Source organism: Pinus tabuliformis, chromosome 9, assembly GCF_031772625.1.
Source record: "Pinus tabuliformis cultivar Carrire ecotype Pingquan chromosome 9, CPIR1, whole genome shotgun sequence".
Lineage (NCBI taxonomy): Eukaryota > Viridiplantae > Streptophyta > Pinopsida > Pinales > Pinaceae > Pinus > Pinus tabuliformis.
Window position 1 is genome coordinate 317,447,822 of NC_142307.1, and position 13,155 is coordinate 317,460,976.

At 34.5% G+C, this 13,155-nt stretch overlaps 1 protein-coding gene across 1 annotated transcript; it reads right to left on the minus strand.

Moving 5' to 3' along the window:
• Positions 1–2,211: 2,211 nt before the first annotated feature.
• LOC149148495 (early light-induced protein, chloroplastic-like) lies at positions 2,212–3,332 on the minus strand. Its single transcript, XM_089438334.1, has 2 exons — positions 3,026–3,332; positions 2,212–2,800 (listed from the first exon to the last, which is right to left on the minus strand). The coding sequence occupies exons 1-2, from the start codon at positions 3,149–3,151 to the stop codon at positions 2,453–2,455; spliced, it is 474 nt and encodes a 157-aa protein (XP_089294460.1). The 5' UTR covers positions 3,152–3,332; the 3' UTR covers positions 2,212–2,452.
• Between the last annotated feature and the right edge of the window lie 9,823 nt (positions 3,333–13,155).

A 13,155-nucleotide genomic window follows, 5' to 3' on the forward strand; every position in this document is an offset into this window, starting at 1 on the left:
GTCACAGACTACCTCAACCACCCCCACTTGTGGCACTAATAATAGTTCTTAAATCTTGTGGGAATGATATCCCTAGGTGGCCATAATTATAAAGCAATGAATGTGACTTCATTGTCACATACCAAACATTGGTTATATGCAAATAAGTTCTATAATTCCACCTCTAGAATGTGCTCCGGTGCTACCTACACCACATTTTTTTTTCCTTCAATTGAGTGTCTCTAGTTGATCTATGAGGAACATTAAAGTCAATTTCAAGGGACTTTGGTATGAAGAAGATAGTAGCATTGCTTTAGAAGTATTTTAACTCACCAAAGATTTGATATAATGTCCATTGATGTATGAGATCATGCACTCCTTATACAAATGCTAAACCAACCATCAAGAATAAGTGGGTGTAGACTCGTCTATCTAACCCAATAAATCCTTGGGAATTAGTTTACATGGATTACATGTGAAGCTCACCCTCGATCGAGCATAGTAATCATTGTGTGTTTGTGTTTTTTTACCAATTGTCTAAGATGGCCATTTTGACACATTGCAAGATGATTATCATTGTCAAAGCTACTACTAAACTCTTCTTTAACTATTTTTGGGTTAATTTTTGGACTACCTCAAACCATCATTTCAAATAGGGATAACATGTTCCTCAATACCTTATAGTTTAGTCTATTCTCTTTCATAGATATTAAGTTGGCCAAATTGACTACCTTTCTTACCCAAACAAATGGAAAAATAAAAGTGGTCAACGTGATGATTTTGCATATCTTGCATATCCACAACTCCAACCATCCATGTACATGTTATAAAATCATTCCATATATCAAGCATAATCATAACATAGTCCTCCAAAGCTCTATTAGCTACAATCTTTTTCAAGTGTGCCTAGGGCTCCAACCATTGGCCCTAATTGATATAGTTATTCCCTTTCCATCTTCATGTGGAGAGTCCTCCTATACTCAGGTTGAGACAAATAGAGAATTCAAAATTGTTGAATGGATATAACATCTCCAAAAATAGGTTCATGATATCTTGCAAAAAGCTAATGCCAAGTACAATAGCGACATCACCAACAAAATGATCCACATAAGTTCTAGGTTGATGATAAGGTATGATTTCATTGATAGAAAGAGAGCCTCATAGGACCACCACAAGAATATTATACCACTATAACATGGGGGTTACAGAATCAAAAAGGTTGTGGGTGAAAGTTATTCTGAATTCAATGTTACCCCTTTCCTTAGCTTACATCTAGTCTTTAATATGTAGTTGCTTCAACCATATTTTCCACCTCTATTAGACACCTTAAAAGTAACTAAGCAATTGGCCCCAATAGAACATAATCCTAACTAAACTAAACAAGGTAAAGTGGATCATATCATAGACACCAACACCGTATCACACACAACTCTACTATGTTGTTAAAGCAGGGCAACATAGTCACCAAGGAAAGTGGTTTACTAAAATCAAAATTTAGGAGAAGTTTACCCATATGTTGATGAAACTTAATGCAACTAATATCATTTCTTCCTAAGGGGGAGGAATGATCTAGGTTCATATTGATGGTCACCCAAATATTGTTATTGTAATATGTAAATTCAAAGTATGTGGAGGATATATTTATTATTAAGAATATATTTGTTATATGGTAGTCTAACTAATAGAAGAAATGAGTTTTTTTGGATGGTCAATACAATTCTTAGGGAGATTTTGAATATTTGTTGTTTAAGATGTTGTTTTTAGCCCTGCAAAACCCATGAAGCATTTCAACTTCACAAATTAAGCAACCTAAACTTATGCTTCTTAAAAATCTCTAACAAATTTGAGACAAAATTGAGAAAAATTGGAAAAAACAATTTCGTTTATTAGTTGGACAACTTTGCTTTATATTTAGTTAGTATGGAATTTAGAAATTCACAATTACAAAATGAATACAAGTTTGTTTTTGTTACAGATCCTTATGCTTATTTTTATTCTTCAAAGTTGGCACAGCCTGTTAGAAACTTGATATGGTTGGTGTCAATTAAGATACATTCAAGATTAGCATGCCAAATTATAATCAGAGTTCTGGCCAAAGATGTACTCAGAAATATATTTATATGGTTGATTCTGTAAATATTCTAATGAAAATGACACAGATTGTGGATGAAAGTGTCAAATATGGCATAAACTTCCAAAACAGTTTGTTACAATGCCAAATTGTTATCACAGTTTCTGTCAAAGTTGTACTCATAAATATATTCATATGGTTGATTCTGTAAATATTCTACTCAAAAATGACACAGATTGTGGATGAACGTGTCAAATACAGCATAAACTACCAAAACAAGTGCCATCTCGTGATAGCAGAGTGAATACAAGTTGGGTTGGATTACATCCTACACTAAGAGGGGTATGAAGTTTGGTATAGAGGTGATGATGATCATGAGGTTTGGTATAGAGCTGATGATGATCATGAGATGAGAGGACCTCCCTTGAGGTATTCAGTCAAGGCCAGCGCAACGAGGCCAACCATCGCGAAACGACCATTCCACATCTCTGCCCAAGAAGACATTATTTCCTGCGATTTGCTCTCTTTGGACACTCCCTTGAACATGGGTATCACAGAAGCAAGCGTGAGGAGAAGGGAACTTCCAATAAACAATGCAACTCCTCCGCTGGCCAGTTGGGAGTTGAGGTCTCTCCCGCTCGCTATCTCCACCCCGACAGCTGAGACGAATCCGAGCATGGCGAGTCTCCCATTTATGGTTTCTGGGGCTGGCCCACTGAAAGCAAACACGTCCTTAAAGTTTGTGCTCACCTGCATTATTATTTATGTCAATTCAATTCAGTTCAGTGCAGTGCAGTGCATGTTAATGTAAAAATTGGCGCTTGCATAATCGCTTACCGTCTCAGGAGGGGTAGAAGGTGATCGCCTTGACTCCGGCTGTGGATCCACATGACCCAAATTAAGTTATATATAGAATAACATAAAACCTTATAGAATAACATAAAACCTTCTATTCGTGGATACGGAAACAGCGACAGAATTACTAACCCCTGCCATGCATTTTACTCGAAGCTGCCTGCTGGTTGTTGACCTTTCCGCTGGCCTCCGTTGCAGGAGCGATGCTCCATTCATCGCCATTACTGATGCATTTACAGCGGCCATGATCGCAATATAATAATGAACACTATGTATGAGAACGAATCTAATTTATGAGAACAAGAAGATAATGAACAGATGAAATAACTAAAGAAGAATAGCCACTATCGAGAACAAGAAGATAATGAACAGATGAAATAACTAAAGAAGAATAGCCACTATTGATCTGTTATGAGACTCCAGGGCTGGTTATTGTGATATATATAAGGGTGTGGAGGCCATATGGAAAAATCTACCGGCATTCATTGAACGGTAAACGCTTAGCCAAGTCGAGGTTTCTCTTCCTCGGACTATGTTTCCACGTGGTTGGATAAAAATTGAGACGTAGATCCTCGAACAACCGCACTTGTATAACGCGTTTCCAGCTATCGGAGACGGTAGAGTTCATCAAATAGTAAGAGGACATCACCATCACTATTCGAGACGGTAGAGTTCATTCAACCAGCATTACGTTTCAACGTGGTGTAAATCAAGTTATGAGTAATTTCCATTTTCGTGTATCCTTTTCGCATGAGGGCTACCATAACTGGTGGTAGGTCGGTTTGGTTTCTATCTTAAAGGACTAAAGACGGTTAAGGTTTTGAATGTCCATATAGAGTAGGGATATTAATTTGCTGATAAACATTTAAAAGGGCGTTAGAAGGCCAAAATGTATGGACTTGTCAATTTCTTGGCGGAATTGGTCAGAAAATTTTGAAGTTCGTCACAAGGCCAAAATTTTGTATTGACTGTCAATTTCTTGCTGGAATTGGGGACAAAATTTCAAGAAATTTTATTGTGGGGTTTTTAAACTCATTTTCTTGCATCACTGTAATATCTTTCCCTTTAATAGTAAATAAAAATAATAAATAATTCATCTTAACTTCCGGACGAAGTTCCTTAAAGTGCAATAGTATGTAATATCTCTCCCCTTAATAATAAATAAAAATAATAAATAATACAAACATAATAATTAATAATATAAATTATAAATAATAAATAAATCACTTAATAATAATAAAAATAATAAATCATAAATGTTACATAATAAATAAGATTAAAATATATACAAAGAAAATAAATAAATATAGTAATAACCATACTAAAACTCTAGATAAGAATAAGGAAACTATCAAAAAGAAGGAAATAAAACAAGAAAATGAAACTATAAAAAAAAAGGAAATAAAACAAGAAAATAAAACTATCAAAAAGAAAGAAATCAAAAGAAAGTTGCATGAGACACATGGAGTGTGTGCATGTGGTTCCTCTTCCAATGTTGTTCTATTTAATAGATGGTGAGGAAGATGAGAGGCATTCCTGCATTCCATCTTTCCGAGATTCTGTCTTTCATTCTCTTGGGAGAATGGTATACTAAGACCTAGGAGTTACTGGCAGTAATACATTGATTGAGGGCTCGAGGGTGGCCAGTTGTAGCAAGACGTTGCACAATTGAGCCTACGGTTGGGTGGACAGTCGTCCCCAAAACCTTGTTGTCAAGTGGCAGACATTGATCACAGATAATATAGGTATGTACTTATTTGTTCAATTCGAATTTAGTTAATTAATTACATGTTTATTCGGCTAGGTAAGTGCCACTCTCATTTAAATTAATGTTAAATTAGATATTTTTTTTTTTTGGGCATTAGTCAACCCAAATGGCATAACAATAAACTTATAGTGTCCATAGCGCGTTCTGAATGTTGTTTTAGGTATGTCTTCCTCATTGATTCTTAGGTGATGATAATCTGACCGTAAGTCTATCTTGGAGAATATTGAAGCTCCTTTTAGTTGGTCAAAGAGGTCATCGATTTGAGGCATGGGGTACCTATTGCGAATGGTGGCCTTGTTTAGATCTCGGTAATCAATACATAACCTAAGAGTTCCATCCTTCTTCTTTACAAAAATTACTGGTGCACCCCAAGGTGACACACTGAGTCTTATAAAACCTTGATCAAGAAGTTCTTTGAGCTGTATACTCAATTCATTAAGCTCTAGAACAATCATTCGATAAGGTGCTTTGGATATGGGTTCCACTTCTGGTTTCAACGTTATGGAGAAATCAAATTCTCAAACTGGAGGCAAACCTGGTAACTCTGGAGGAAATACATCTGCAAATTCAGAAAGTAGTGGGTGCAATTTATCTGAGGACTTCTCATTGGTAGGAACCATTTCTACCGCATAAACCTTGCACCCTTTCCTCATACATTTATTAACTTTCTTGGCTGATATGAGGTGTAATGTAACACCACGTCTAATCCCTTTTATTACCTTGGTTTCTCCTTGGTCATTTTTTATGAGGACTGTCTTATTATAACAATCCAGTATAGCTTGAGGGGATTCAAGCCAATCCATTCCCACGGTTAAGTCATACGTTCCGAGAGTTGTACTATATAGATTCATCTTGGTATCACACCCCCCAATGTTCACACTACAATCTCTTACCATTGACCCTACTGATTGCTGAGAGCATAACGCCATTTCTACCATTCTAAAGTTACTTTGCTCATGAGCTGTCAATCCACATCTAAGTATTCTTAGAGGTGAAATAAAACTATCAGTAGCACCTGGATCAATTAACACAGATAAAGGGATGTTATTGATCATACCTACAGATTCTACTATAGTGGCTTGGTGCTCAGCCTGGCGATGGTTTGTAGCTGCATGAATTCGAAGTGGGTTTTGTGGTATTTCTCCTTTTTCTTTGTATTCCTGTTGTTTAATCCTTGTTTGATAACTTGGACAATCTTTTCTATAATGTGGACCTTTACAATGCCAACATTCTACTTGTCCTTGCTTCTCACGTTGTACTTGTCCCGGTCACCAAATCTTCTACTCCTCCCATTAATCAAGTAGGGTTGACCCTTACGTCCTCTTGGAGGCGGTCGAGAAGTTGCGCTAGCGATCCTAGAAATAGTGTTTTGTCTTCCCTGGAATCTATATGGCTGCTCCCCTGGTTTATTCAGCCTCATTGTGGAATGCTCCTTTCCTGAACTTTCATCAACTACCATTTGTTTCTTCATATTGATTTTCCTCAAGGCTTGTTTGGCTAAACTAGTGGTTGTTGCCATAGTGGTGGGTCTCCACATGGCGACTTCTGCTCAGACTAAGGGGTCGAGTCCATGTAAGAATCTTTCAGCTTGACATCTATCATCAGCCATATAGTCCACGTGATGGACTAACGAATAAAATTCAGCTTCATAGTCCTCGATAGATCTACCATTCTGTTGTACTTCATGGAAAGCTCCTACCTGTTGGTGTTTGTACTCCTCTGATAGGTACCTAGTTCAGAAGGCTTCCTCAAACATTTCCCAAGTAACTTGTACTGGGGTGACTTGCTTCTTCATTTCTTCATTTACCCACCATAATAAGGCATCTCCTTTTAGTAGACTCATTGATATTTGGGCTTTTTCAATAGAAGTGTATGCCTTAAAACTAAGTGCTCTTTTGACAGCCATTACCCATGCTTCCGCTTTTGAACCCCTTCCAGACCCGTAAACTCTAGTAATTTGGATTTTTGGACTTCTTTCATAATATCAAGTGTTACTTGTCCATCTTTCATATTGAGTTAAGAATTTAGATCTTGTTTGTGTTTTTGTTCCAATTCCTTTCGCACATTTCCTTGATCTCATCCTTGGCTTGAGACCCAGTCCTTAATGATATTGGTCATTTCTCCAAGGGAATGTAATATAGCTTGCTCAGCTGGGGTTCCTATTTCTGAAGTGGCGGGAGGTGGTGTTTCTACTCCAAGGTTGTTTCGGGTTTGTCTTCGACGTTTAGGAGCCATGATCTACCTTGTAACATTCAGTGGATTTATACATTACCCTTATGCGAAAAGCTACAACAGATTTAGAATATGTTTGAATTTAAAACATACATTTAGTTACTCAATTGAAGTATAATACTTAAACCATAATTTATCACAAATTTCGAAGTATATAAAAAAAACATGGAGTTTATGAGTTCATCAATAATCACAATTTTGTAGTATAAGCCATTAAACTTTAGAGAATTGGACCATGTAAAATAAAACAAAATTCGAATCAGTAAGGCATTATATGTCACAAATTAATTCTGCAGATTCATGACTTTAAGTATATGTTTATGCAATCATTACTTATGTAGAAAAATAAATGGATTGTTCTAAAATGCGTGTAAGAAAATTTATGAATCAAGCATAAAAATATTCCACACCATAAAGAAAAGACACTGCCACCCGACCCAGAACTGGATCGGATGACTGGGAAGGTGATTCCTCCCCAACAAAAAAAATTAATCGTTTTATTAATTATATGGCCTGCCTGCAAGCGCACCTGCGAAGGCAACACCGTTTTGAATCCCTTAAATTAAAATACATATAGCCAAAAAGTTTTCCTCGATAATTCATAAAATTGTCTGCATGTGTACAGAAACCCAACCCTTAATCAGCATATTATTCAGTAAGATTCTAAGCTTGCGGCCAAAGGGTACACCTTCGTTATTCCAGCCATGGTTACGTCTGGTTACTGTATAAAATCGTGACAACTGCGTGGTCTCTGATTTTGATGAGGTGCCAAAGGAACCAACTCAAAATCCTTGAATGGTTGACAGAACGGTGTTCGTTATTGTTAGGTTGTTGCCCGAAGTAGTAATGGGACGAGTGCCCCGATGTTGATGCTCTCAAAATTTAATCACAACACTGCTATAATTTTGTTCCGTGTGCGTACAGATAAGATGCAAGAGTAAAATGTTTATTCTTGAAAGTCTGGACTCCCTTAAATGTCTATCCTTAAAAATCTTGTTAACTGTAGTTTTATTTGAAGGATCAACTTGAATAGCAAATGAGAAAACGCTTTGAAACTAATTCATGAATTTCACTGGAGCAGATGTAATCTTAGAAAACAAAAGCTTAAAAGAATCAATATATTTACTTTACAATCCTTAAATTAGCTAATCAAATGCATGCAAGTATAATTATAAAGACAGAAATATTTTTACAGAAAACTTTCCTCATTATGAAAGATGAGAATTTTGGTATCCCATTCTAAACTCATTTCTTGTTCGTTTTGCACTTCTTATTTCTGGTAACATTAGTAAAAAGCCATCAACAAAAGTTTGACTAATTGTTGTTTCAAACAGACTTATACTTTCAAGTTCCAAATGATAATTGTTGTTTCAAAGAGACTTATACTTCCAAGTTCCAAATGGTATTAGTAATTTAGTAAGGTTCAATGTTACAAAGATAGATAACTATGATAAGCTCTTCCTCAATTTTTATTCATTTCAGCGGCAATCTGTTAATATATCTATAAGGTTAAGGTTAACTAAGGGCCATCACATGTGGCTAAATTAGACTAAAATGTAAAACTTATTTGGATCTACTTGCACAACATTCTAGTTAGGAATTTGGTTAAAATTGAAGTGAAATAACTTTGGCAAAAAAAAAAAAAAATCTGTGCTTGTTGTCAAGTAACATGTCAGAGGCTGTGAGGGAGTTTCCCATGCAGCCAGCATAAAGTAAAATAAATTGTGTAATAAAAGAGCCAATAAATGTCAAATCAGCCCTATCCAACAACGTTCATGGTGAATTTTTGTCTCATGATAGGAAAGCAAATGTAAATGAAAAGAAGTAACAATGTTAAGTGCCCGGGAATCATTTACTACAAAAACATTAAAGGAACGGGCACCGGGTAAGGCTACCTCCCGCTCTAAGGCACATTACACTTCCCGAAATAAGATTCCAGGCATACCTGGATCAGGGCGCACCCACACAATGTCCCAAAATATGTATTCAACTTGAAAATAAATGCACGTGTAATGCATCGCATTATCTTAGTGTAGTTACTCCATGTGGTGTCGTGACGGGCACAAAAATAAACCAATTTCTTCTAGGGAACCGCTGGACTCGGACTTTGTTATAAATTGATGTTTCTAACATAGTAATGGCCCCAGGTGTTGGAGAAGAGAAGAATGCCAAGCGCAGGCAATTAAATGTTTCAATGAAAATCGTCTGAAATGTATTTATATCAAGCAAACACCAACAAGATTGATTGAAATAATATCAACAAAGAAATATACTCACCGTAACGAACAAAATTAATGGCCCATCCTGTCTATAGGAAACGGGAGATTCAACTTATAAAAACTCTAAAAAATAACTGTGCTTAAAGAATACTCCAATTGAAAATTAAAATTGGAATCTGTGAACAGGTTTAAAGGCGTGAAATTCAATATATAACTTTATATATATATATATATATATGGTGAACTTGGATTATAAGTTAATAAGAAATTATAATATTTTAATTATGGTTTATATTATAATTATATATATATATATATATATATATATATATATATAATGTTAGGGAATTTAATAGTAGCCATATTTTCTAAAACTAAGTGATTTTTGACTGATCTGTTTTAAAATCCAATCATGCATTTTGTTATTAATCATAATATTTTGTCAAATTCCATAAGGTATTATATTTTAATAGTGAAATTACGATATTCAATATGGTTACAAATAAGTATTATTTCAGAATTTGAATACAATTTATATGGATATGGTAAAAAGAAAAAAAGGAAAAAGAAAAAAAAGATCAAGTTATACATAAATCTCATAAGAATCATTAATAATGAATTTGGTGAAATGTGGTTTAAGTTGTAGTGGATGCAAGTTCTTGACTAGGTGAAGATTATTTTCTTGTCCAATTTGTTTATAATGATAGTTATGGTTGCGTCTTTTTTTTTGAATTGGTCAAAAGTTGTAAACAATTCTTTCAATATCTTTTGTTAGAGTTTGTAGGCATCCTAGTGGTTAGATCAAAAAGTTATAATACGCAATTCATGTCATTAATAAATTCCATATGTTAAGAAGAAGCCAAGGAATGATGACATTTTTTTTATGCTCCCTATAGCATGCATAATTTTTATTTTTTTTTAATAAAGGCGATAATAAAATTATGGTAACATTGGGTTATAGAAGTAATAACTGCATGAATATTTGTATGATGGGAATTGGATAACTTTGCAAGTAGATGCAAAATTGGTAGATTTAAAAGTGTCTAAATTGGAAGTTGAGAATACTTGTAATTGATGAGAATGTCAAATGATGAACTAAGGATGAATATAATGAGATAGTAAGGCAAAGGTGTAAATTGATGTAAACTCCAATATTAATAATTTAAGGAATGTTGTAAGGCTAGTAATATATTGAGGAAGGAAGAAAATATGACAAGAGATTAAATTTCAAAGATGATGAGGCTCACGATGTACTTAATGAATTGTCAACTTCCTAGTTGAAAGAAGTGAAAATGAATATTGGAAAGCAATTGGTATCTTGATGAAAACATGACAATAATAATATTTATGAGATAACATAGATCTTAGAGGGATGTTGAATAATCTTAATTCATAGTTAGTATTCATTGTTTATATAATTAAATGAAATCAGTTGATGATAATAATGCTTAAAGTGCATTGTTGTTCTATATTTGATAAGTATTGAGATGGTTATCATATTAATGATGTTTCATGATGTGATGGTATGAGGGTATATGTGATGCTTCTTTATTTATACGTTATTATAATGATGTTGAATGCTCATAATGGGTATGATAATCATGGAGATCATGATGTTATGATAAGATGTATACTGACATGTGTTTCATTTATTACGTGAAGTCATGATATATCTTTGATGCAAATATGTTGATGTTATAACTTATGATGGTATTTCATGAGGTGAAGCATGTGATAGTTGCATACAAATTTATGACATGCATGGGCATGCAGTTCGTTATTTTTGCGATTAACAATGATGAATGTTCTCATGATGACATGCAAGACTTGGCATGTGGATTATTTTCTATGATACTATGATTGTATAGCTAATGCATTGGTTGCATGTTGAGGTGTGATGATTCACAGGACTCCACAAATGGGCCGAAATGGCCGGTTTATTCGATGATCTCGTGTGAGCCCATACACATGAGAGAGAATAAGTAACACCATATGGGCTGGGGACAAACTCAATCAACATTACATATGCCAGTGGTTCCTTTGTCTTGTGTATAGCTCTTGATGGATAGCTCTTGAAGAGCTATGGGATCATCTTGAGGAGGCCAAGTGCCTGATGTCCTAGGCTAGGTGCCTATTATTGGATTGGGATGTCGAAGTCTGGAAGGGATGTAAAGGACTTCGATGCCTAGGGCTATGCGCCTTAGTAGTTGTGGAGGGAGTGGGCCAGCCTTGCGAAATGGCCGGGGTCATTGAGTACCAGACCGGATGCCTACCTTGGGGCAGATGAGGTCTGAGTCAAGTGCAAGCCTTGGGGCCAGCCTTGGACTAGGATACAGACCGGGTCAGGCTTAGCTTGGTGCCGAAAGTGGGAAAAAGGACAGAGATTCCTTGAGATTTCCTGGGGTGTTGGGGACTTTCGATGCCTGCTGGTTATACTAGTTCAGCAGAGGGTGTTGGCAACATGAAGTAAATTAAATAATAAATAATAATAAATAATAAATAATAAATAATAAATAATTCGACTTAACTTCGGGACAATTTTCCTTAAAGTGGGAGAGTATGTAATATCCCTCCCCTTAATAATAAATAAAAATAATAAAAATAATAAATAATAAATAATAAATAATAAAAAAATAATAATTAATAATATAAATTATAAATAATAAATAAATCACTTAATAATAATAAAAATAATAAATCATCAATGTTAAATAATAAATAAGATTAAAATATATACAAAGAAAATAAATAAATATAGTAATAACCATACTAAAGCTCTAGATAAGAATAAGGAAACTATCAAAAAGAAGGAAATAAAACAAGAAAAGGAAACTATCAAAAAGAAGGAAATAAAAAAAGAAAAGAAAACTATCAAAAAGAAAGAAATCAAAAGAAAGTTGCATGAGACACATGGAGCGTGTGCATGTGGTTCTTCTTCCAATGTTGTTCTATTTAATAGATGGTGAGGAAGATGAGAGGCATTCCTGCATTCCATCTTTCCGAGATTCTGTCTTTCATTCTCTTGGGAGAATGGTATACTAAGACCTAGGAGTCACTGGCAGTAGTACGTTGATTGAGGGCTCGGGGGTGGCCAGTTGTAGCAAGACGTTGCACAATTGAGCCTACGGTTGGATGGAGAGTCATCCCCAAAACCTTGTTGTCATCTGGCAGACATTGATCACAGATAATATAGGTATGTACTTATTTGTTGATTCTGATTTTAATTAGGAAATTAATTTTATATTTACTTTGGACTGTTACAATCAGGCAGAAATCAATAAGCATCACCAAAAATTGTGTGCACCCAAATTTTTAAATTTTTATAACTGTAACTTGTAATTTAAAAAAAAAAAATTACATTAGTTAAATTTCTATTGGTTTGAAAGCAGTAACATAAAGTCTAAATATTTTTAAAGACATAGCGATAGTGCAAACAGGTATGGGTATGTGGGGAATAAATTGGGTTAGTTATTTATTGTTTTTATTATTTGAATATTTTTTGTGTAAAGTTGAATTAATATTAATTTAATATATTAGTATTATTTTTTTTATTTTTTTTTCATATTTTTGGTGTATATGATTAAGAATGTTATGATAGACAAATTGGTTTAATGGGAGACGCATGTGGGTTTATTTGGTTTGGAATTATGATGAAAACTACATTATTAACTCTCTTCTACTTTCATGTTTCTTATCCAATAAAAAAAGACATGGGTGTGGGATTATTTGGCTAATGTTGGGGATATGTCTAGGTTATCTATCTTTGTTCCAAACTTTAGCTTCTAGTGCAAGTGATAGATAAAGTATGGTGGTTTAGTGTTTGCTTGACGGTAAAGTGATGTTCAAAGGAGATAATAAAGTCATAATGTATTGTGATGAATCTTACCATTTGTCGGGATAAGTGGAAGGAATAATATAAAAAACATATTAAAGATAAGAAATGGACTAGGTGTCCTTATTTAATGGATATAGTGAAGCACATGTTGAAAATTTAGGAATGGGAAAAAGACGTTGAAGCATTCATGGGGTTT